The sequence below is a fragment of the Rhinatrema bivittatum genome, chromosome 9 (genome assembly GCF_901001135.1).
Source record: "Rhinatrema bivittatum chromosome 9, aRhiBiv1.1, whole genome shotgun sequence".
In the NCBI taxonomy this organism is placed as follows: Eukaryota; Metazoa; Chordata; class Amphibia; order Gymnophiona; family Rhinatrematidae; genus Rhinatrema; species Rhinatrema bivittatum.
The window spans coordinates 20,443,906-20,468,259 of NC_042623.1; the positions used below are offsets into that span (position 1 = coordinate 20,443,906).

Here is a 24,354-nt window from a genome sequence, read left to right on the forward strand (position 1 = left end):
GTAAATAAGGAGAGGTACAATCTTCCAGCAGGCCTTCCACATCAAACTTCCGTTTGCCCGAAACCCATTCCTGCAGTAGACAGAGAAGACAATCTGCATTGTACATTCGCAAGTCCAACAGACCTATCTGGCTTTCTTCCTGTCCAGTCTCAACAGATTACAGCGGATCCGCGCCCTTCTATTATTCCAAACAAACGAACTCAGCAGCGACCGGAACTTCCATACTCTTCTATTAACAATCCACAAAGGCAACATTTGGGAAAAACAACCAAATTAACCAAAGCACTTCTCCCCAGCAATGACGAGGGTAAAGATTTCCACCATTGGAGAAGGGATCTTATCAAAAATCACGTCAAAATTAAGAAAGCACAGTGCCTCCACAGTGTGAACTAAATGAATCCCCAAATACCAAAACTGGTCATTGCAGTGGAAAGGGGCCACCCAACTGTCTTTCAAAGCAGTGTGCAAGGAAAAAGCCTCAGATTTATCATAATCAATCTGCAGACCAGAACCCCCCCCCAAATCAGTAATCGTGCTGATAATCTTCTGGACACACCTTTGTGGGTTGCCAATGAAAGGCAAGAGATCATAGGTTGCCAATGAAAGGCAAGAGATCATTTCTATTTCCTTTTCTCCATGAGTTTATTGTGAACCGGTATGATGTGACCCACGAATATCGGTATATTAAAAGTTCATAAATAAATAAATAAATAGGCAAACATACACAATTGCAATTCCTTACGCTTAATCTAAATCCCATGAATAGAGGGCAAACTACAAAGCTTGATTGCCAGCAGCTCTAAACCAAGCACATAGAGTAAGGGAGATAAGGTACATCCCTGTCTGGTGCCTCATCCAAGCTCAAAAACGTCCACAAAGAATCAATAACCAAAATCTGCGCCAGCGGCTGATGATATAAAAAGTGTATCCACCATAGAAAAGAAACCCCAACATTAAATTTCTCCAACACCCACTGTAGATAAAGCTACTCAACACAATCAAACGCTTTTTCAGCGTTGAGACTAGCCGGCAAACCATCCCCATTTCCAACTCCAGCTGCCTGAATAGCCATATAAGCTTTCAAAATATTAGAGTTAGCTAACCTCCCCTGAACAAAGCCTGTCTGATCCGGGGAGACCACACTCCCTATCACCACATTCAACCGAAAAGGCAGGGTGGCTGAAAAAAATGTTTATGTCCTGGTTCAAAAGAGATATGGGCCCATAAGACTGGGGCAGTAAAGGATCTTTACCGGGCTTAACTAACAAAGTAATAGTCGCTAAGTTATGGCCCCATTCAAACTCCCCCTTCTCCTGAGCTACATGAAACATGTTTTTGAGCAGGGTGAGACAATGATCCCCCAACACTTTATAAAACATGAGCCCGAACCCATCTGGCCCCAGCACCTTCATAAGCTTCAAACGCGTACTAGTGCTCCGGATCTCCCCCTCAGATATGGGAGCGCCCAGTACCTGCTGATCGCTTTCACTCAACCAAGGCAGCACTAGGCCTTGCAAAACGACTGCCTGTCGGACTCATTGCTGGACTTAGCCGCATATAACTTTTTGTAATATACCTCGAAAGCCTTAAGAATATGAGGCATAGAGGAGTGTGATTGCGAATTATATTGTATGAGGGACACAATGCCTTTAGAACGGGAGCCGGACTTTACCAAATGGGCTAGCAAACTGCCTGATTTATTTCCCCATTGGTAAAGTTTATACTTAGATACAGCAAACTTTGCCTAGCCCTCATCTCCAAGATAGCGTTAAGCTCTCTTTTGGCGGCAAACAGCCTCTTCTTCGACTGCTGCGAAAGCTCCTGCATGTGCAAACACCGAAGCGCCACAGTGCTTTCAGTCAACTCTAATACTTTGGCATTTCTGTCTTTTTAACCCCGGCTAAGTAGGCAATAATTTGTCCCCGCATAACCACTTTTGCAGCATTCCAAAATACCAAGGAATCAGTATCAGGAAGCAAACTAAACTCAGCATAATCTTTCCATTTACTATGTAAATATTCCACAAAAACTTTATCATGGTGTAGATGTGGGGGCACTGACTACCTCCGAGGCCCAAGCTTAGCATCCACCAGTGCCACCACAGTGGTCACCACAGCATGATCAGAAAATCGGACATCTCGAATAGAGCTAGAGAGCAGTTTACTAAATAGCGTTTCCGAGATGAGAACATAGTCAATACGTGAATAAACATTATGCACATGAGAACAGAACATAAACTCTGTATAATCCAGGTGTAAGGAGTGCCAACTATCAAGCAGCTGCAGCTTTTGACACACAAACCCTATCCCAACATCTGCTTGGTTCTTTCTGGGGATCTTAGCCGGTTTGCAATCCACTAACGGGTTGTCCGTCAAATTAAATTCCATCCCCTCCTCAATATAATGGCATATCCTTCCCCACTAGATCGGTGAAAAACCCATGAGAGTATTGATTGGGGGCATAGATGTTTGCCAATAGTACTTTCCACCCCTGCAGCACCCCCGCAACGATGACAAACCTGCCAATCGGATCCTTAAATATTTTTTCCTCCTCAAACACCACATTTTTGTTAATAAGAATTGCAACTCCCCTCTTCCTGGCAAAGAAAGAGGAAGAGAAGCACTGACCTACCCATTCCCGGCACAATTTCTGATGCTCCCCATTTTCCAAATGGGTTTCTTGAAGGAAGGCCACATTTGCATTGCCCTTCCTTAACTCAGTAAGCAACTTTTTCCTTTTTATAGGGGAGTGCAAACAGTCTACATTAATGGAACAAATAGTAATTGTGGTCAGGATCCACCCCCAATACTGCTCACAAGGCCACTACATTCAGACACTTTTGGGGACAAGACCCCCTCCAGCACAGGTCTCTCCCCAAATCCTTCAGAACTTGCTTCCCAATACACAGGAACTCCTTCCCAAGAAAAGTAGTCATCCATTCACACGCCTTCACACACATCCACAACAAGCGTACCCCCTCCCCCTACCAAGAAATACTCCACATCCCCTGACCAGAAAAAACCACCCCATGTGTCTCTGGCGAAGAAATCTTAGTTCTGCAATCTTTGCCAACAAAGTAGGGGCCCCCTGAAGCCAGCGGCGCATTGAAACACTGCATGAAGCCCAAACCCTGTAATTCGGAATGGCCATCTGCAAATCTGTCCAGCAGGTCTTGTTGAAGCCCTCAAGACTGGCCTGCATCACAGGCGCACATGAGAAAAGATAGCTCCAGCAGTATCCTCCCTCCCAAGCTGTAGCCCCCCAGCTAAGCAGGAGAGAGTAAGGAAAAGACAACAGTTCCCAGTCCAGCTGCTTAGTGCCAACAATAGGAAGGAAGGGTGGCAAGGCCAGTGAAAAGATTGTCCTTTAAAGTGAAAAAACAGATGCTCGAACTTTCATCCTTGGAGCCCGGAACAAGTAGACGAACGTCGCAAACATCAAAATACAAAGCATAACAAACCAATTGCCTGGCCCTTCGTTGGTGTGCCAGTTCAACTCAATAAACCCAGCGAACGTAAAGAGGAGCAGGACCAACAGTAAGGCGCACTCATGGAACATTAGGGGACCTGGCATCCAACAATTGTGGCTGCCATTCAGCCAAGCTGGGCTACAAACTCCTTGGCCTCAGCACTCCTGGCCAAGATCCGCGCCTCCCCATTGTGGAAGACTTTGAGCCGAGCTGGAAATTGCAAGGAAAAGCGCACCCCTTTGTGAAACAGCTGGGTGCATTACAAAGTAAACTCTTTGCGGGCAGCCAGGACCTTAGCCAAGAAGTCTGGAAACAGAAGCAACTTGCCATTCTCATAGGAAAGATCCTTTGTTCTGCAGGACACTCTATTGGTGAAATTCAAACACTTAGCAATTACCTGTCTTGGCTGTGCCTGATCCAGACCACCAGCTCCTAAACCATGAGCTCTCTCTACCAGGATCGGCCGGGCCTCCACGCCAATTTGAAGCACCTCAGGGAGCCATTTCTCACAAAAATTAAGCAAAGCCTCTCCTTGAATGGACTCCGGATTGTTGCGCCTGCTTCTGTTCTCGAGCTCATCCAGCATAAGCTCCCATGCTTTGCTCTTCTCCCGTAGCTCCACAGCTGCTGTCTCCAGCGAGAGCACGCACTCATCATGCTTAGAGTGTTATGGATCTGGCAGTGAACCCTTGGTCCGAGGTAGAGTCAGAGCTACCTAGGAGAGTAAACTCTCTAGGTCCCTACCGTCGGAAGGTGAGGCCTGGTGATGTAGACGTGGAAATGAAGACTTCACTCTGGAAGCTCGTGATTCCCCCAGAAGGAGCCCGTAGGAACCCGGCTGCTGGGACTTAGGAGACTCCCTGGAGACCGAAGAAGATCTGGATGCAGGCGCCTCCTGCAGGTCGTGTAGTCCAGATGGCTGGCGCCTCCAGCAGGTCGAAGTAGATTCAAGTGTAGCTCTTCGAAGAAAGGTCCAAAGTCGGTCCGAGGGACTAAGCCAGAAGACTGGTCAGAAGCCGGTCCAGGGGTCAAAACCAGAGATTGGTCGGAAGCCGGTCCAGGGGTCGAAGCCAGAGAATGGTCGGAAGCCGCTCCAGGGGTCCAAGACAGAAGAAATCCGCCCAACGAAGGGAAACCAGAAACAAGGACCAAGCCAAACAAGAACCTGATGAGCAGGCTACAGACCGAGAACTCAGGGCATAAGACCAAGAGCCAAGATACCAAGGCAAGGTCTGAGGAGCAGACCTTGCCTTAAATACAGGGCACCAGGAAGCGGTCCCGAAGAGGAACCATGACCATTTCCTGTCATGGCCCCTTTAAATCACATCAGCGGCCCGGCGGGGGTGGAGTCAGCTGAATGGCGGCCATCTTGGATTCGGCACGCCGCAAAGAAATCTCAGCGACGGCTGCCGGCTCCTGCAGCCGTCCCAGGAAGGGCCCAACGCCGCGGGTGAGTGGCCGGTCCCGGTTGCGGACCGCCGCAGCCGGCGGCTGTAACAGAGAGAGCTCGCCATGCATGCTGCTAATGGTAGAATTAAAATTATCTACCTTGTCACACAGCTCAATCGAGGACTGAATTTTCAGTAACTGTCCTGTTAGAGCAGCGGAAATGGCGCAAGTGAGTTCCCATAGCATATCGGACAATCGCTGGTCGTCAGGCCTACCTCCGGCGCCATTTTATCTTCGCCGCTGCAGATTTTGTCGGCTCCGTTTTTTTTTTTTGTGCGCCCAGCCATTTGCTCTGCTGATGTGGCTGCCAGATCGCCAATTCAGTCCGCTGCTTGAGTCATTTAAAGAGGAATTAGTTCGAGTCCGGGAACAATAAAAAATATATAGAAATGCCACTGGCTTCATGTTGCGTCCATCGCTGCTCAACGCCCTCACTCCGCCTTCCTTACCACTGTGGCGACTCCCTCCGGGTCTGATGGACGGTTTGCTGCCGAGGCGTCTTCTTGCCATCTCCCTCCGGCGTCCCCGGAGCGGCACGACGCTGTGGATCCGCCATGATCCTGATCCAATTGATGTACCAGCAAGGGCGCGAATCCTCGGGGGCGTTCCCCGAGCTGACGTCATCCGCTTCCAATATAAAAGGTCTCAGTATTCGCTAACTAATCGAGCTAGCAAGGATTCGTCCAAGCTACTCTGCCTCCTCGGTCTTTCAGGGGTACCCACTCCTTGGGGGCCTCGCTCTCTTTTCTCTATTTCAGATTGCCGATGGGAACTGGTGCTTGCTCCTCAAGGGTCCATGTTCCTGAACACTCTGAAGATTCTCTACTGCCTGGAAGCTATCACAGATACAGACAATTGTGAGTTACCATCGCTCTCTCAGAGCTTTCCCTGGAACCAGGTACTCGCTCCTCGAGGGCCTAACCCTTTCCAGCTACTGAGCTTTCTAAAGACCTTATGTGAGTTTTGTCATCCAGTTCTGGCTATGAACACAGCATACCCTGTCTACTCACTATCTATAGTTTCTCTACAGCTCAGCAATCTTGGGATTGCGGTTCCAGTACTTGAGGGACTTCAGCCCTGCCGGGCATAGCAGCTCACTACTGCCACCTCTGGTGGTTCTACTAACCTGTCTAATAAAAGAATTATCTGTGTCTGCCTCCATACTCAAGCCTAGCCGGTGGTCCCTCTCAAGATATCCTCCTGGGGGCGCAGTCATCTGCCATCGGCCCAAGGATTCACCTATCTACATTCCTCTACAGCTGAGTGTCCTCTCCAAGCACTCCGCTGGTAACAGATGGCTACTCCTTTCCTACCAGGATTCTTCAGCAACAGATTCATTAACAGTTTGTTACTACTCCCTCTACAGGAGCTGGGCATATCACTTTACTACTTCTCCTTCCACAGCAGCAGATTCCTTCAGATTGCCAACTCCATATGGAGATACATAACAGCTTGCTAATTCCTTTTCCTTCAGGAGCTAGTACACAACAGATTGCTACTCCTAGCTCTAACACAGAGCTTTCCTAACAAGATTGCTAACTCCTCCCCTTCATAGGAGTTTAACCATAACAGATTGCTAGCTCCTCCCTCCAGAGGAGCTCACACATAACAAGATTGCTAACTCCTCCCCTCTCAGAGTCGAAGCATAAGAGATTGCTAACTCCCTAGCAGATCCTCAACACTTCAAGGGAGCGGGATGGGAGAGCGGCTACTCACAGTAATGTCACTGCCTTGCCCCCCCCCCATGGGTTCGGTGACAGATCATGATTCAATGCAACCAGAAATCTAGTTAGTAGTCAATAGAGCATAATGTCATAGAATGCTATCATATCACCTTAAGATAATCATCGAGACACGTTTACAGTTGAACTAGACTTCAATCTCTCGATAGCTGACTGTCTTATGTTTAGCACACTGCAAATGTTAACATGTAAAAACACACACGGCAACCAATTTAATAACATTTAGAATTTTAAGGCTACAGTTGAGCCGATAATTTGTGAAAGGAGAACTGTTAACCTTCCAGATGTTTATCATGTATAGTTTGGGCATTTCCAACTGTGACAAATTCATTTTTATTTTTTTTTATAATTGCCTTGCTGCAGAATTATATTGTTAATTTTCCCAAAGACAGTACACAAATGCACTTGCAAAGTAATAATTATTCCAAACTTATCTGCTGAATGTTCCAGGCTGCCTCGCTCCAGGCTAAGTACATATCAGCAAAAGCTGATTTCTGCTGGAGCCTGGTAGCCGTTAATTAGAAAACTCATTGGACATTAAAGCAACTGTGTAACCTGCTCAGAACAGAAATTGCAACGTGGACTTTTTTATAACAATTAACTTCAAAGGGGATTCCTACTATGAAAATGGTAGCGCTTTTGTTACTAATCACTTACCCGCAATTAGGCACAAGAGGCTGTAAGAAAACCCCATTCATTCCAAGAAAGGTTACAATGAAAGCAAAAAAGCCAGATGCAACTGACCACAAGGAAAAGCAGGCGGTTTCTTTGTTGAGTTGTATCATGAAACCAATGTTAGAGATCTCTATCTCACCGCATCTTAAAATCTGACGTGACAGATGAGACCCCCATTTCATGAAGGAAAAGGAGATGTGATCTATCCAGAGCAGAGTTAATGCCTCAAGAGCCTCCAACAGTTCGGGTTTTCAGGATACCTACAAGAAATATTCATCAGATATATCTGGATATATTTGATCTAAGAACTAGGTTCCTTGGCATATTTTGTTTATCCTGAAAACCAGACCTTTGTTGGTGGCTCTCAAGGACCAGAGATGTTCATCGCTAGTTTAGTGGCTAGAGCACATTTGACAAAGTTGGGAGAACATTTGAGGCCTTGAGTTTGAATTCTGCTCTCCTGCTGATTCTCTGCATGACCCCCTAGGAAGGTTACCTTAACTCCCAAAGCAAAGCCACGGCTCAACCAGCCATACCTGGGAAGCAATCAGAGCAACCTTAGTTCTCCCAACCCTTTGGAGGCTTCTATCAAGTTTGTGGGGGTCCTGCTAGCATTAAGTACACTACACAAATTCAAATCATTATTATTACTGAGATGGTCTCAAATCACCTCAAAAGGGGTTTTCTGTTTAAAAAAAACAAACTTGAATAGAAAGATCCTTCCAAAATGTTATTTATATATCTTTAAAAACTGAAGAAATTATTATATTCATTCTCATTAGTTTGCCTGGAATCTTTTGACTTTCAAGCTTTGCTCGCCCACAATATCAGAACTGGAAGATAAAAACATACTTTACAAGATCATATTACTGCAGTAATACAAACTTGAGTCATTAACAAAGGCCTTTAAAAAAAGGCCGGACACGAACCTAAGTCCTACAAGAAGCACATCAGTAGATGTAAGGAAGAAGATACGAGTAGCAGCATCTACTTCACATATTCATATGAACAGTGAATGTCAATTATACTCAGAATAGGAAACATGATAGACCAAAGCCCTTATTCAGTCTACATACTTCTGAATCTCTTCCCTAAAGCTTTTCTCTCGCCTTCTTCCCATGGCAACCAGATTCAAATCTAAATATTCATCTGTGGATCAACAGCACAAGGCACTTGACATGGCTTGAAACGCTGACTTGGGTAGAACTGGCTGGGCAGTCTCATTTTTCTGGTTGCACAGAGCAGGCAGCTTGGCCGATAGGCAGACGTAGGTCTAGACTTCACTTGGACTCCTTGTGAATACCGGCTCTGTGTGTGTGTGTTGGGGGGGAGAATTGGCAAAAAAATTCTAAAGCACCATGAGTCAGCCTGCTAATCGCTCTGGGATTAGTCGGCACATGCTTGTCCTGGTACGGCAAATGGCTTGTTCTGCATATAAGGGAATGGGAGACAGAGCTCCCTGTCAGAGATTTACAAAGCACATATGAATCTGAAGATTGCAAAGTATATATATAGTGGTGATTGCAAAGTATATATTGTACCCAAATGTAAGATAAGGTTGCTCCCATTTGGGGTCTACGTCTGCATCCAGTGACTCAGAATCTTAGCTCACTCACATCACTTTGAAAACCATCCTTTATAAGGGCAATTCTGAAACTGTCTGGGGAGGTTTACCCATGCAAATCTTTGAAAACTGCCACTTAGTAAGGAAAAGATTGACCACCATCAAGTCATCATACTAATCAATGGAAATCGGCAGGAGAGCAGGATTCATGCTCTTGGGACCCCAGGAGTCCTCCTGACTCTGTCAAATATGCTCTTCCCATTAAGCAGGCTGGCTGTCTCTGCTCCTCCAGAGCCACCAATAGGGTCTGGTTTTCAGGATAAACAAAATGTACAAATTAGCCTGGTTCTTAAACCAAATGTATCCAGAGATATATACCGTATTTTTTGCTCCATAAGACGCACCTGACCGTAAGACGCACCTAGGATTCAGAGGGGGAAAATTAAAAAAAAAAAAAAAAATTTGTGCTAAACCGGCTCTGCCTCTGGGCGTCTTATGGAGCAAATTAGGGGAGTGTATAGCTTTTTTTTTTCTCCCCATTTTGTTTTCAGGTCTGGGGAGGGTCATTTCGGTCCACTCCCCAGATCAGAAAACTTTTCTTTCTCTGGGAACCCCTCCCCCCCCAAAAAAAACCCCATCCCAACCCTTTAAATTAATTAACAACCCCCACCCTCCTGACCCACCTCCAAGACCTGCCGACTTAATTTACTACAACCCCCCACCCTCCTGACCCCCCCAAGACCTGCCGACTTAATTTACTACAACCCCCCACCCTCCTGACCCCCCCAAGACCTGCCAAACGTCCCTGGTGGTCCAGGAGCGGTCCGGGAATGATCTCCTCGGCTTCGGCCGTCGGCTGCCAGTAAACAAAATGGCGCCGACAGCCTTTTGCCCTCTCCATGTCACTGAGACCGACCAATAGCAGCGGTCGGTCCCAGTGACATAGTGAGGGCAAAGGGCCGTCGGCGCCATTTTGATTACTGGCAGCCGACGGCCCAAGCCCAGGAGATCGCTCCCAGACCTCTCCTGGACCACCAGGGAAGTTTGGCAGGTCTTGGGGGGGTCAGGAGGGTGGGGGGTTGTAGTAAATTAAGTCGGCAGGTCTTGGGGGGGTCAGGAGGGTGGGGGTTGTAGTAAATTAAGTCGGCAGGTCTTGGGGGAGTCAGGAGGGTGGGGGGGGGGGGGGGTTTGTTAGATTTTTAGTTTTTTTTTTTATATTCGCTCCATAAGACGCACATACATTTTCCCCCCACTTTTGGGGGAAAAAAAGTGCGTCTTATGGAGCGAAAAATACGGTATATATATATTGTAACCGAACCTTTGACGGCACCTGTTAGAATGTACTATAGTACACTTTTACCTATATTAAATTTGTGCCTACATGTAAACTGTTGTGATGGTGTATAACTTAGCGACGGTATAGAAAAGATTTTAAATAAATAATTAAATAAATATAGTATATGATGAATATCTTGATCTGTTGATGGCTCTTGAGGCCTTACCTCTGCCTTAGACCACATCTCCCTTATGCTAATCAATGCAAATCAAAGCAGGTGTAATTAACATACTGATCCAAAGACAACGACAAACCTTTTCCATCAGAAAAAAATCAGCAGAACCAGAGGTCACGAGCTGAGACTCCAAGGAGGAAGACTAAGAACCAATGTCAGGAAGTATTTCTTCACGGAGAGGGTGGTGGATGCCTAGAATGCCCTTCCGGAGGAAGTGGTGAAGACCAGAACTGTGAAGGACTTCAAAGGGGCATGGGATAAACACTGTGGATCCATCAGGTCTAGAGGACGCATATAAAGAGGAGGCAGCAAAACACTGCACGGAGCGGCAGTAGCCACAGAGGCATTCACGGAGTGGGATGCCATTGCCCAGTGGTTGGTGTTCCACCTTCACAGAGCGGAAGGATGGAGGGCTGCCATCTCCAAATTAAAAAAAGAAAAAAACCCAAAAAACAGGGATGGGTTCATGGGCTATAGGTATTACCAATTATTAGGCTTATTCAATTACCAATTATTAGGCTTTTCAATATTTGATGATAGTTAATGTGACTTTCAAGGCATACTTCACTTTCAATGCATATCCAGCATAGCTCCCTGCTTCAATGGGAGGGGAGAAGAAAAACTAATACTTCACGCATCTTCAGCATTGCTCTCTGCTTCAATGGCAGGGGAGAAGAAAAACTAATACTTCACGCATATTCAGCATTGCTCTCTGCTTCAACGGCAGGGGAGAAGATAAACTAATACTTCACGCATATCCAGCATTGCTCTCTGCTTCAACGGCAGGGGAGAAGAAAAACTAATACTTCACGCATATCCAGCATTGCTCTCTGCTTCAACGGCAGAGAGCAATGCTGCCGCTTACCCAACTAATCAAATTTAATATTTCACCTGGAAGCAGCTCCATCACTGCTCTCTACATTAACGGTGGGGGTGAAAGGGAAATAGAACCTAAGGTTACTAAGAGCCAAGAGAAACAGATAAGTATGAGAAAAAAGAAGTGTGAAGCTTGCTGGGCAGACTGGATGGACCGATTGGTCTTCTTCTGCCATCATTTCTATGTTTCTATGTTTCATCCTCTAGCTAAACCAACTCACAGCAGCAAGGACCTGGAACTGGAGAAGGGAAGGAAGGAAGACTACAAAAGTGGTTTTGCCTTTCAAAAAGGACACCTGCAGGGGAATATCAGAGAATAAGAAGAAGTTCTCCCCATACGGAAACCACCTCTGAGTGCAAAGCTGCGTAGCCCTGCAAGCACCTGACAACAGATGTGCCTCAAGGCCCAGAAATAATGCATCATTACTTCTAACAAAACATCTAAGAGTAGCCTCTGTGTCCACTTGAAAGGCAAGTTAATATCGTGAGAGAGCTACAAAAACTGAGTAAGATCCATGCCATGTAATCAGAGGGAAACATCAACCCCCAGCCACTATTCTAAATGGGGGAAGATGCTTGTCGGTGGTTGGCAGAAGCTTTTGTGGCATCCTGACAACCTCTCGTAAATATCACTTGAACATTATCAAAGGGGCAACATTGGTTAATGGACAGTATCAAATGTTTTAAGTCCTCTACTGTTGGACACTTGGCTTTTCATGTCTTCCACCGAAGAACACGTTTCCTTTAAAGTATCCTCAGGCGACTGAATCCGAGATTTAAACTGGACAACAGATCTCTCAACTTAGAGAATAGCCACTGCCATTAGCAATGGTTACATGGAATAGACTTAGTTTTTGGGTACTTGCCAGGTTCTTATGGCCTGGATTGGCCACTGTTGGAAACAGGATGCTGGGCTTGATGGACCCTTGGTCTGACCCAGTATGGCATATTCTTATGTTCTTATCTACATGACCTGTTACAAAAGAGTTCCAGATCTGGTAATTGCCCTCCAGATCTCCTCCAAGATAAACTTCTAGATCACGGGCAAGGTCGTTATCTTTGCCGCTCCTCACACTATGGCCACTGCAAAGGCAGACTCATTACTCTCTCCGATTGTCAGGGCCACCAGAGGCTGCCATCGCTTCTGTCATTAAGTAAAGGTCCCAACTAGCCACGGCATGCATGAAAAGGAGGCCTCTCCATTCAGGCATTGTGGTGTGTTTCTGCTGCACGGAAGCTGCTGTTCCTGCTACGTCTCCAGAGTTCGCCGCAGATTGAGAGTCTAGAGAGCATTCGTTGGTGCTGCGTTAAAGAGGACACAAGGCTTCCTCTCTCCCAAGGACACAATGGTGTGGGGCAGGCAACTAGGACGTCCACATCTCCCACAGTGGCGGGGACGGCAGAATAAGAAAGGTTCTTTCTTTCCTCTTCCCCGATTAGGTAACTGATAGTTATGCACATAAAAAAAGTCAAATGGGGTGGGGGGGGGGGGAAATCCGGGGAAATGAAGGGCAAAACTGGAGCTTAGCCTAGTAGTGGTGCATGGTGCAGCCATCTTGGAAGCCCCCGTTTCGCACGCACTTTTACGCAAACCGAGCAGAGGCGCTCCGGGTTGAGGGGGGGAGTTGGCACTGACGTGCAACCTTTTTATTTTAAAGAAAGGATGCACGTAAGTTAGGCAGCTCTGAGCAGGAGGTGTACATTTTCACAAGCCAAATCTCTGCGCATACCTGGCCACTTTTTATCCTCTCTATGTTCTTTCGAAATACCTCCTGGGGACATAAATTTACTTCCAAAAAATGTAGAAAAATCTCTGAAGTGAGAGCGGAAGTAAACGCCTTTCAGAATCCATTTTATAACACAACAAACAAGGAAGACTTCGTAATGCTTTGACTTGCTTCTATACCTAGAGCCATGAAATTTGTGGACTTTCTACCCAAAGGAGAAACTTAAGGGCAATCTCCTCCCTCTGCCCCTGTTATTTAATCAGAAAGGTAAGGGGGGGTGAAACAAACATTTCTTTTTCTTACCTCCAAGTCCCTTAAAACCGGGTGATCCTCAATTCCTGGAAACAGAACCCTCATGGTGTAGGTGCGGTAATCGAGAAAGGGGATCCCGGCTCCATCCAGGTCACTCGTTAGCTCGTGAATGTCCGTCTGAAGCTCTGCAAAAGCTGAGAGAACAGAAGAGGGGAGCCAGCGGTGAATCACACTGAGGTCATAATTCATGACCCCCCCCCCATACACAAATCCCCCTCTGTTAAATGAAGGCATGGCAAAATGAGTATTTCACATCATAAGGAGACAGCGATCTTCAGCTGAGGGAGCAAAAAGGACACATGCATGTCCTTGCCTGCCTCCAAGCTTTATTCAAGGTTAATTACGTTTAGAGGAAAACAGAAGTGGATGTACGCAGGCTGCCTGGAAACTGGCTCCCCTCTAAGAAGCTAAATGTCCGTGCATTCTTCCACAAGGCACGAACTCTCGACTGCAATGAGATGTGGTTTAGATTGGGAGACGGGGTGAGAGGAAGAGCACGTGTGTAGATGGCCCTTTCCAACAAAATTCTACATACAAAAAAAAAAAAAGCAGGGACTTTGTAGCCCCAGTTAAGTTGGAAAGTGGAAGCATAGGCGCATATTTGCTTTTCAGCGGGTAAAAAAGTACTTCTGCTCTTTGTCCCACTATGGATAGTTTGGAAGTGGGCCCCCTGAGAGTCGGCTTTCTCCTGCACTGTGTCCTTCCGCAGACCCTAGGCCCGACTGAAACAGCACATCCCTAGAGAAGGCCAGGCGCTGATTACTGCTGCGACTTGTACAGTCCAATGGGATCCCAGCAGACAGGGCTCAGAATGGACTCGGTGCTTGGTGAGCTGCGCACTGTTCTAATGCATGCGGCAAGGCCCTTGCCATCCAACAATTAGAGTTACGGAGACTGCACTGGTGGGACGATTAGCACAAAGTGGCTTTGCATTTCTAATGAACGCGCCATTTCCACTGTGCCCTGCTCTCATAAGAAGCTACAAGTGGTGCAAACCATCACTGTATGCACATACTATGGCACCATGGGGTCATTTCCTCCATAGTCAGTAAGGGTCATGCAACATCCTGGGGTTCATTCCCCAGCCAATCACTGTGCTGGCCTATCAGTGGGGGGTCACTGTCTTGGGGTATGCTAGAAAGCCCTTTGCATGTTCTGTAAGATTGCCTGGATCAGTCTGTACCGGCCATTAAGGAGTGGCATGTTAAATAGGGAGTTCACGTGGATTAGATGGACAGCGCTGCCTTCTCTGTACTATGACTTCAGCACAGGAATGCTCTAGTGAGAGGAAAGACTCTGCTCACCCTGTCCACCAGCTGGACAATTCTGTACTCTAGCCTACTCCCACAAGAATTGTAAAAACCAAATATGCATTTTTCTAGTTGCACATCATCTCCCGTTTATTATTTGATTGTACAACTGGGGAACACAATTTTTGTTGAGTTAGATCTGACACTTGTTTTTGACTAACTTTTGACAGCTGAATCAAAAAATGACCCCAGTATTTCTCTATCACGTCAACTTTTTAATGTACAGGATACCCTCCCTTTGTCCCAAAAATCATATAAAATGTATATACAAAGGAAATAAAAGAAAAAATTACCTGAATATACTGTTTATTTAGAGTTATTTTTTTCATATAAAGGCTATATATTGTTACTGTAAGTCAAATTGTGTACAAATAGTAAAGCTCTGCTACCAAACATACATATTAAGGTAAAAATTTTCACTTATAGCTTTTCTGGCAGTGTTCAATCTGTGGACAATCTTGCCTGATGCTCCAACAATAGTCAGCCATCATATGTACATCCCATCTACCCTGATACCGTGGTGGAATCGTTCACCTTGCTCATCCCTGACTGCACCAAGGTTTTTCGGGAAGTCAGCAAGATGGCTATGCAGAAAATGCACCTTGATGCTCATGTTGCAATGAAGCATTTTGAAGCTCTCCAATAGTTTCTGGACAATGTCGGTGTAATTCTGTGCTTGTGTATTTCCAAGAAAGTCCTTGACAAGGTTTCTGAATGACAACCAAGCATTCTTTTGGAGTTCTGACATTGTCCCGATGAAATGTTCATCTTTAATGAGCTGCCGAATCTGTGGACCGTCAAACACACCGGCCTTTATCTTTTCAAACAGCCTGTTACGATAAAGCACGCCCCTTTTCCTATCGCATGCAATATTTAGTGCATTTTGATAAATCCAGGCCTAAGATAGGCTGTAGAGAAAAAACTTGACGTGATAGAAGAAAACTAACTGTAGTTTTGAAAGCAGCATGCCAATTTAAGTCTAAAACAGCTGAAAAATCGAACTCAACAGGAATTATGTTAAAAATTGTTCCCCAGTGTTATTGATTTTGCATTCTTGTTTTTAGGTGTTTTTCAAAGGATGTGCTGGAGAACACCTGGTGTCGACGTCAATTTGTGTCTATGGCCTTTTTCAATTTATTCACATATCTTTCACAATAATGTGCTTGCCGACTGTGCTGGATGCGGCAAGATGGTAAACCAACGCTGCATTCGTTCCTGCACACAGAACTGACCTCTTTCTTTCACAGAAAACCAAAGCTTCACGCCCACTCACACACGCAAACACAGCCTCCCTATGTCTCACATGCACACACAACACATTTTGGAAATTTGCGCTCAGTGTAAGCATCGTCTTTGGAATGTTTGTGCGCTCCATGGCATGTAGCTTTCTGGCGTTGTTTCCAACTATATAATGCTTTGAAGGCCTTACAGCACCAAAGTGGAAAGCTCAAAAGGACTGTGGGAAAACATTTTGCTTTTCACTGTGAGGAAAGTGGACACCTGAGACTGAAACAGCAAAAGCAGAAGAGGTTATTGGAGCCAAAGCAGTGGCAGAAATCAAGCATGCACAGGACAGACACGCATTAACCTTAGTAGCAGAGAGAGAGAGAAGACCCCAGATCAATTCACAGCAGGCGGGCATCAGTGGATGGACCAATCCCTGCTTTTTCTACTGGCAACTGCTATATTTCTGTGTTTAATGTGACATAGTGAACCCCTTCAATCAATTGATAAATCAATCAATCCCTCCATACTCAGGCATAATATTGCATCAGGGGTCCAAAGAAAGGAACTATTATGAGCGTCAATCTAGGCTCAACATTATGAAAAGTGAAAATACTCTTATCTGATGGAACCCTCAAACTACGTCCTTCAGAAAGCTGCATACATAATACCCAATCTGTACTGCTAAGGAGGCATTTTTCCCTTATTGACTTTATTGGGTATGAAGACCAGCCCTTCTCCCTCCCTCCTGCTTCAGATACATCGGCTCAACCGAGTGTACTTATCCCAGCCTCTTACCTTCCTTGCACTCCAGGGCAACTCGGGATTCCAGGTTGTCCATCTGCATCTGCAGCCTCTTCAGGGTCAGGTCACTTTCGCGAGATTTGCGCTTGTAGGCAATCAGCACTGCCACGATGAAAACGATGAGCAGCCCACCAGCCGCAGCGATGCTAACGATGGCAGGCAGGCTCAGCGGGCTGTCTGGAGTAATGTAGACCATCCCTGGGGAGAATTCCATTCCACCCACTCGAGCCTGCAGGCAAGCCAGAGTTCCACTGAGAAACGTCTCTCGTTTTTCCATTGTCAGATTGAGAAAGTAGGAGAGATTAAGATTTCTGATAACGAGCCTGAAAGCCCCACTCTGCCTGGATACTGCAGCACTTCTTGGATGCTGCCACTGAGTGCAGACTATTAAAATGTTACAGATTGCAGGTGGCTATTTTTAGTTGACTATCTGAAGCTCCCGCTGGTGCCACTGATCCAAACGGACCTACCTGCAGCTTTCTATCAATTGGCACTGTCTGTTACTAGGTCTTGCAACACATGTGAGATTACATATCAAGCCCACATACGGCACACCCCCCCCCCCCCCCGCCCAGAACATCTTAATGCTGCACTAGGACAGAGATGGCTGTCTACTTCATCCCAAGGCCTTCTGATGCGCCAAGTAATGGGGAAAAGTCCCTGAGCCTCTACTCCTGAGACATCGCCAGGTGAAATAATGGGATCTACAGTTACGTTTCCAAAATCCCTGTACCAGGCTCAGTTAATTTTAGGAGTATTCATGAATCAACAGGTACCATTCTGACAATTCCGTCTGCCTCAAGGAACAACTTCCACTGTAGTCCGGGTATCTTCTAAAACTGCTCTCGTCCCACTCACCACTTACAAATGACCTTTCAGTCGGTGGCGAACGGGACATGAAACGTTTGGGTGATATCCGGAACTGTTTCCTGACGCAGACAAGACTGTTGAAATGCAGACCTGCCCCCAACATGCGCAGGGACTTTCTTTCCGATAGCTGAGGAGTCATTTTTCTGCCCTTCGAAGACCCAAATAGAGAAGCACCTAGGAGGACTCAGACACAGACTGCCCTGTAACATTTTTACACGTGAAGTTTTACAGCTGGATTGTTTTTATGAATGACAGCACTTTGTAAGTTATGAACGTTAAATCTGGCATATAAAAACGAACTAATGGAACAGATTCTAGCTAGAGTGCTAGAATCCGTTGATGACTGGCACCAACCTACTTCTGAATATCCCCAAGATTTGCTAAAATGTACTGAGTCTGGTAGAGGGCTTTGCGTTCTGCTTTGGTTCCTAGGTGATGCCCTCTTTCTGATCTGCTGTGGCGATTCTTAAATAATGGGCTTTGACACATCTTCTTGCTCAGTATAAGGTCCCAAAGGGAAAACATGACAAACTCGCTTCCCAAGCACACAGTCTGTTTCCATGTAAACTAACTCACTGTGTCTGAAAAGGATGAAGTGCTTTAGACTATTCATCGGGCTCTGGCAGACTGGTGGAACTGCGCAAGAAGGTACAGAGAATGATTTTTTAAATTTTATCTTATTTTTTTCTTACTTTTTTTTTCTTATTTTTTTTTTTTTTTTTTAAGAGCTTTGTGGCTCAATTACAGCGCTTCACGAACAAGGGGAAGATGTAAACCGGACGTGCCAGTTATGGAGAATCTGTTGGCAGCTGCTAAAATCTTCCACCGCAGCGTCAGAGCTAATCTCTGTCAGCCGAGATGCAGCTGAGTACCTGGGTGGATGCGGTGTTGTCACAGGCCTCAGCGATTTGCTAAACACATTGTGACGTGCCCTTTAGGGGAGCAATTAATGGATCAACCGCTAATAGACAGCCAGTCCAAAAAATGTACTAATATTTACCACTAACCTCCTGCTGAAAAAGGAGTTTACTTTATCGGATGGCACAGAAAAACAACAGTCAACAACGTGGCACCGGAACTGGGGATAGCTTTGTTAGGTAATAACAGGCAATTTTTCCGAACAGGTCCGTAGAGTTTGGAGTGAAGTTCCATTTGGTTAAAGAATCTGTTCCCCTAATGGAGTTTATTCAACTTGTTTGTTAATTTTTCACCATCTTACTGATAACTGAGAGAGATCTTACAGCATCAGCAGGTTACTGGAAGGTCCTGATTTTTACCTCTTAAAATGTAATCTGCCCATGTAATGCCCATGAGACAAAACAGCAGTCAACTTTACGAAGGCTGCGGCAACTCGATATTTCACAGGCTCTGGAAAGAAGGGCAAGTCGAAAGCCAAAAAAAGAGAGAAAAAGAATCCTGCCTGCCCTTAGCTGGCATATCCCCATCCAGCTACCTGTGCAGGATAACCTTTTCTTCCGCTCTGATCCGCAGCCAGCATGCTGGCACGTCAGTGGGCTCGGCGGCCAGATTTATGACAAGTCTTTAACTCACATTTAATGCAACGTGTCATCTTATTGATGCCCCTGCTAACACGGTTTAATGGCCTCATCTTCAAACTATGCATAATTTACGGGCAATCTTGTGAGCCTCGCCTTGTTTTTATTAACCTAGCCAGGCTAGCCTGCCAATGCTAAACTGGAACCGTGCATACTCTGGAATAAGAAAATGGATACAGCTACAGAAGCTAAAAAAAAAAGTTATAAAATAATCATGCAGCGCACGGCATAAGCACAAAGACATATACACAAAGCTCAGATGCCTTCTGACTAGACACATGCATTATATCTTTTAAAAAGAGGTTTGATGGACAATCTGCAGATGTCCTGTAAAACGTCCCCTCAAAATTCCTCAGATCTACAAATTTTCAAGTGGGCTGCACACTTGCATGAGAGTTCCAGCGGGGTTTCTGAGTTTTGTTTTGTGTATTTGTCAAAGCCAAGGTAGTTTTTATTGGATTTTCAAAGTCTACTTTGGATCCTTGTGGATCCATTTTGGGTTCTCCCAGGGTATTTGGGGCAATTCCTGAAAACACTTAAAACCAAGCTGAAAACCGCTTGGCTCGACTTCAGATTTTCAGACGTGTGCACCTAAATTTCCAGAAGAAATCTGTGCAACTGTGCACGTGCTGTTTTGCTGGGATAAGTTTCAGAGCGGACGCATGTGCTTAAGTCCACTTTGAAAATTAGCGTGTGGGGAGAAGAATTGAGAATAGTTCACAGAAAATACAACAGATATCATCAAGTAATTTAACAACTTTCCTGGAACAGTCTATGACTGAACAAGTTGAATTTAGAGGCACCTTGTGTGTCAAATTTCTGAAGTCCACAGACAGAGATAAGATACTTAAGTTGTGTTTAAAAAATAGAGAAATGTTATTCCTTGGTCAAAAAATCTGGACCTTCCCTGACATTACTAGGACAACTCAAGTCCGTAGAAAGATTTTCCTACAAATGGTTCAGGAAGTAAAGGCAATAGGAGCCTTGTGTACTATATACTACCCATGTAAATGTGTGATGAAATACCAACAGGAAAGGTTTGTGTTCTTAGAACCAAGTGAGTTGAGAAGTTTTCTTGATGCAAAATTACCTGTCACTACATCCTAGTCTAAGGTATGTTAGTATAATGCACCTTTATTACTATTTAGATATTTCTGTGATATTGCTCAGAAAGTAATCAACCAGACTCTATTTTCTTTATAACAGGGTATTACCAAGTATATTATATTGTTTTCTTGTATTGTAAACTCCTGTACCTTTCGTTTAGACAAGCGGATATTGCTGTCAATATTGTTTGTAATGATTAATAAAGTATAAAGAAAAAAAAAGAAAAAAGAAAATTAGTGTGTGCACTCATTCTGTCCCCCAGAATGTAATATTCATAAGTACATGACTTTTTTATATTATAGACAGGGCTTCTGATTTTAGGTGTTTATAAATTGTAAATTTAAGTGTTTATTTTCCCGCTAATTAGGGGTTCTTTGGGGTACAAATAATTGGGGTTAACTGGTGTTCTTGTGTCGCAGGCACTATTGTTGGGCACCTTTTCCAGTTGAATCAAATACAGACTTTTGTGCAGCTGAGGCATTATTAGTGTGGAAAAGGCACAAAAGCAAAGCGGAGGGTCGAGGGTAGGCAAAGGAGAGGCGAGAGAGTACCAGGGAAAGTGGCATTTTCCGGTGTTTATCTAATAAACACCTTTTGGGGGGGGGTTTTTTTGGCATCTGGAGAATTTAATCAGGGTCTAGCAGTTAAAACGTAAAAATTAGAAGCCCGAATTATAGTCAACTGTTCTGCTAAAACAATTTAGAAATGTGGGGGATGGACTTTCGGGATGGCAACGAGCTGAACGGACGCAGGTCGAGTGAGCTCCTGCAGGGTCCCCCGCAAACCAAAATAAACGATGTGGTAAAAATCCGAACCAAGGCTCTACTTACCGAAGCCTGCTTTGTTGAATGTGCTGGGCTCGTTTTGTACGTACACCAGTGGGATTTAAAGCCAGTCATGGGCAGTAAGCCGACTGGGGACACGCGGGAAAAGGCTAAGGCTGGAGACCTGAACATGGAAGCACCGGAAGGGAAAGACCACGCAGCCCCGGCGATCCCTGAAGATACTGTGCAATGCATCACCTAAAGTCTGACATCAGCGCTTGACGACGGGATGGAGGAAATCGAAGAAAAACTCGACAGAGAATTGAAACGGATGAACAGCGCGTCTCCACGCAAGAAGACAAGATGGCGCAGGTGGAGGGCAGCGTAGCCCACCTGCAGCCCCGCAATGCCCAGCTGTTTGACCGCTTAGATGTCCAGGTCCTGACGCAACAACCTGCGGGTCCTAGCGCTGCCGGAATCGGTAGAAGGCGAGGAGCTGATCACATTCATAGAGTGGGGGCTACCCACAGAGCTGGGCCTAACTGAGCCCACAGAACGGGAGCTAGCGGCGAACAAAACAACAAGAAGCGCCCAGCCGCTGCGAGGCTTCCGAGTGGAGCTCACAAAATGAAATTGCTTGCAGCGTACCGGCGGCTGGAATACCAGGGGGTGTTCACCGGCTGCTCCTCTTTCAAGATTTACTCAGTACATTTGGTGGCTCTATGAAGGAAAATGTCGGTGGATTTGCACCGAGCTTCATCCGAAAGGGGTGCAGTTCGCTTTACTTTACCTGGCAAAGTTACGTATATGACACTCAGGCTCCGTAAAATTCTTTGAGGCGGCAGAGGAGGTTAAAGTGTGTGTGAGCGCGATTCCTACTGCAGAGGCACCGTGAATCATCCACGTGCAACATGAGGGCCGAAATGCAAGCACTGCGAGATGATGCAGTAACCTAATTAAAGTTTCTGAGTTGGTCTGAAGAATCTATTTACCCTGCAAAAGATGACAGGAAGAGACACACATATATATATATATATATATATTTCCTTTGCTCTGAAACATGTAGAAGCTCCTCCGTTTCATTTTTTGCCAGCCCGAGGCAAGTTCGTACAATTGCACAACTTCTGTGGGTCTGAAGCTCCATATCTGTCTGACTTGGTGACGTTTTCTCGTTCCTTTTGTGGGTCATAATGTACTGGAAAAAAAAGCCTCCGTCATGATGGCTGCCTTACATGCTATTTTTTTCATATTCTTTACTAAGTTAATGGTGTTATACGTACTGAAAGTCAATTTTTGATACATTGATCATCTTTATATACGGGGCGGATTGGCCTATCGGGGGAACAGGGAGCCCCCGGTGGGCTGGTCGCGCTAGTCACGTGGTCTGCCGAGCGCGGCCGTGACAGAGCCGTGCTCGGCAGACCATGTGGTATCTCCTGGGCCGGCCTGGGCGGCGAATCCCCAGGCCGGTCCTCATTGGGAATCCGCTGCTGTTTATATAACATTATAAACTGTTTAGGGGGTTCAGCAGATAGATAGTGGGGGGTTGGGTGGGAGATGCTGAGGAACTTGGGAAGCAGGAATTTACCCAGGGTAAGTAAGTGAGAAATTCAGCGGGACTTACCCGGGGATTGTACTCACATAAAGTTAGGTGGGCAACTTTAAGCCTACAGTTTCTCATGAAAGCTTTACTGGGTAGCGCACAATTATTTATTTATTTTATTTATTTATTTAAAAACTTTTATATACCGACGTTCATAAGCACATCACATCGGTTTACAGATAACAGGGGATAAATATAATGCAACTGAGAGGGAAGGGGGTTACCACAGGGATCGGTCTGGTTCTCTTAAACATTTTCTTCAGCGATATTGCGGATGGGCTGTTGGGATAGGTTTGCCTTTCTGTGCATGATACCAAAATCTGAAACATGATTGTTGGGGCTGCCTGGCTAAAAATAAGTCCCAAGCCTGGAATGTCCCCACCCTCCCTCTTTATACCCAGGGAAAAAGTTGGCCAGTGAGAGGGGGAAGACGTTCAATTAAAGGCTACCTGGAGACACCCCCTTTGAACACTGACCTCATAATAATTTGAGTACTTTAGAGAAGGCGTTAACACAGCACTGCTAACTACATCAATAGCGAGGGGTGGAAGGGAAATAGAACAAAAAGTAATTTACAAGGAAAAAGAGTGACAGATGATAGTGAAAGCTTGCTGGGCAGACTGGACGGACCGTTTGGTCTTCTTCTGCCGTCACTTCTATGTTTCTATGGAGAAATAGTTCCCAGAACCGAGAGGACAAGCTTCAAACTTTCAGCACTGAAACAAAGTCTGCCGTTAATTTCTACCCCCGCCGCAGACTTTGCACCGATTTTCAAAGAGAAAGCACCCACGGACTTTCGCTTCGACACTCGCCGGCGTGGATAAAAACGTTCCCATGGATATTTGCTCCCACTTTTACGGCGGGAAGATTTTCTTCAGAAAATGGCATACATTGATCTGAAAATCCAATCCACGCAGATTCGTTTACAATCCCACCCGAAGCACAACCCCCCTCCCCCCTTTACAGGCAGCTAAGCGTGCACCTGTTGTGGCACCCCATGTGCCCTTTTAGCCACAGAGAAGGATGGAAATGTTTAGACTGCCAATTGACCTGTGTAAATTGGTATTTCCCCACGTAAGTGCCAATGCGACTATGCCACTAGCAGAGGTTATTTAAATAGTGCATTTGTTAATTTCAGGAGCTTTTAATGCAGAAAATAAGGTTCACAAGTATTCTTAACAGGCTGTAGGCAGCTACGTCAGGAATTTGGAGCCCTACAGACAAAACTGATCCCAGTGGTTGGTTGTGCGCATGCTTAAGTATCTCTGATTTTTTGATGATGCATCGGAGAAGTTCTGTCTACAAAATACAGAGAGATGGCTAAGCAAGGCTTAAAGGGATGTTTTACCCCGAACAAGCTGTGATGACGTGGGAATGAAAAATACTTAATCTGAAAATTAGGCAGCACAGAGTAAGGCTATATACCAGCAGGAGAATATTTTAAGCAAGCTGTTTCCATCAGATTGGCTTAAATGCTGCTTTTAAAAAGTCACTTTGCTCAATTTTAACCAAATCTGGGATCAATTTTCTATTTTTTAATGGGCTATATTAACAACTTGGGATGAGAATGTGCTTGAGACCTGTTACAAGTCTTCTTGCAAAGTATTACATACAGAAACATAGAATAATGATGGCAGATAAATAGCAAACCCATCCCGACTGGCCGACCGCGTCTGCTACTCAACTTTATAGTCTCTTCTTCTCCCTCTTGTCTCAGCCACCTCCATGGGAGAATGCTCCATATACCCACCACCCTTTCTTTATGGAATCTTTCCCTGCGTTTACTCTCGA

At 45.4% G+C, this 24,354-nt stretch overlaps 1 protein-coding gene across 1 annotated transcript in view; it reads right to left on the minus strand.

The window, feature by feature from the left end:
- Window positions 1-24,354, minus strand: part of PLXNA4 (plexin A4) — a 970,847-nt gene that overhangs the window by 133,403 nt on the left and 813,090 nt on the right. Inside the window, exons 20-21 of the mRNA XM_029615156.1 lie at window positions 16,658-16,892; window positions 13,317-13,459 (exon numbers count right to left, since the gene is read on the minus strand). Of these exons, the coding sequence (XP_029471016.1) occupies window positions 13,317-13,459; window positions 16,658-16,892 (378 nt within the window). The remainder of the gene's footprint in view (window positions 1-13,316; window positions 13,460-16,657; window positions 16,893-24,354) is intronic.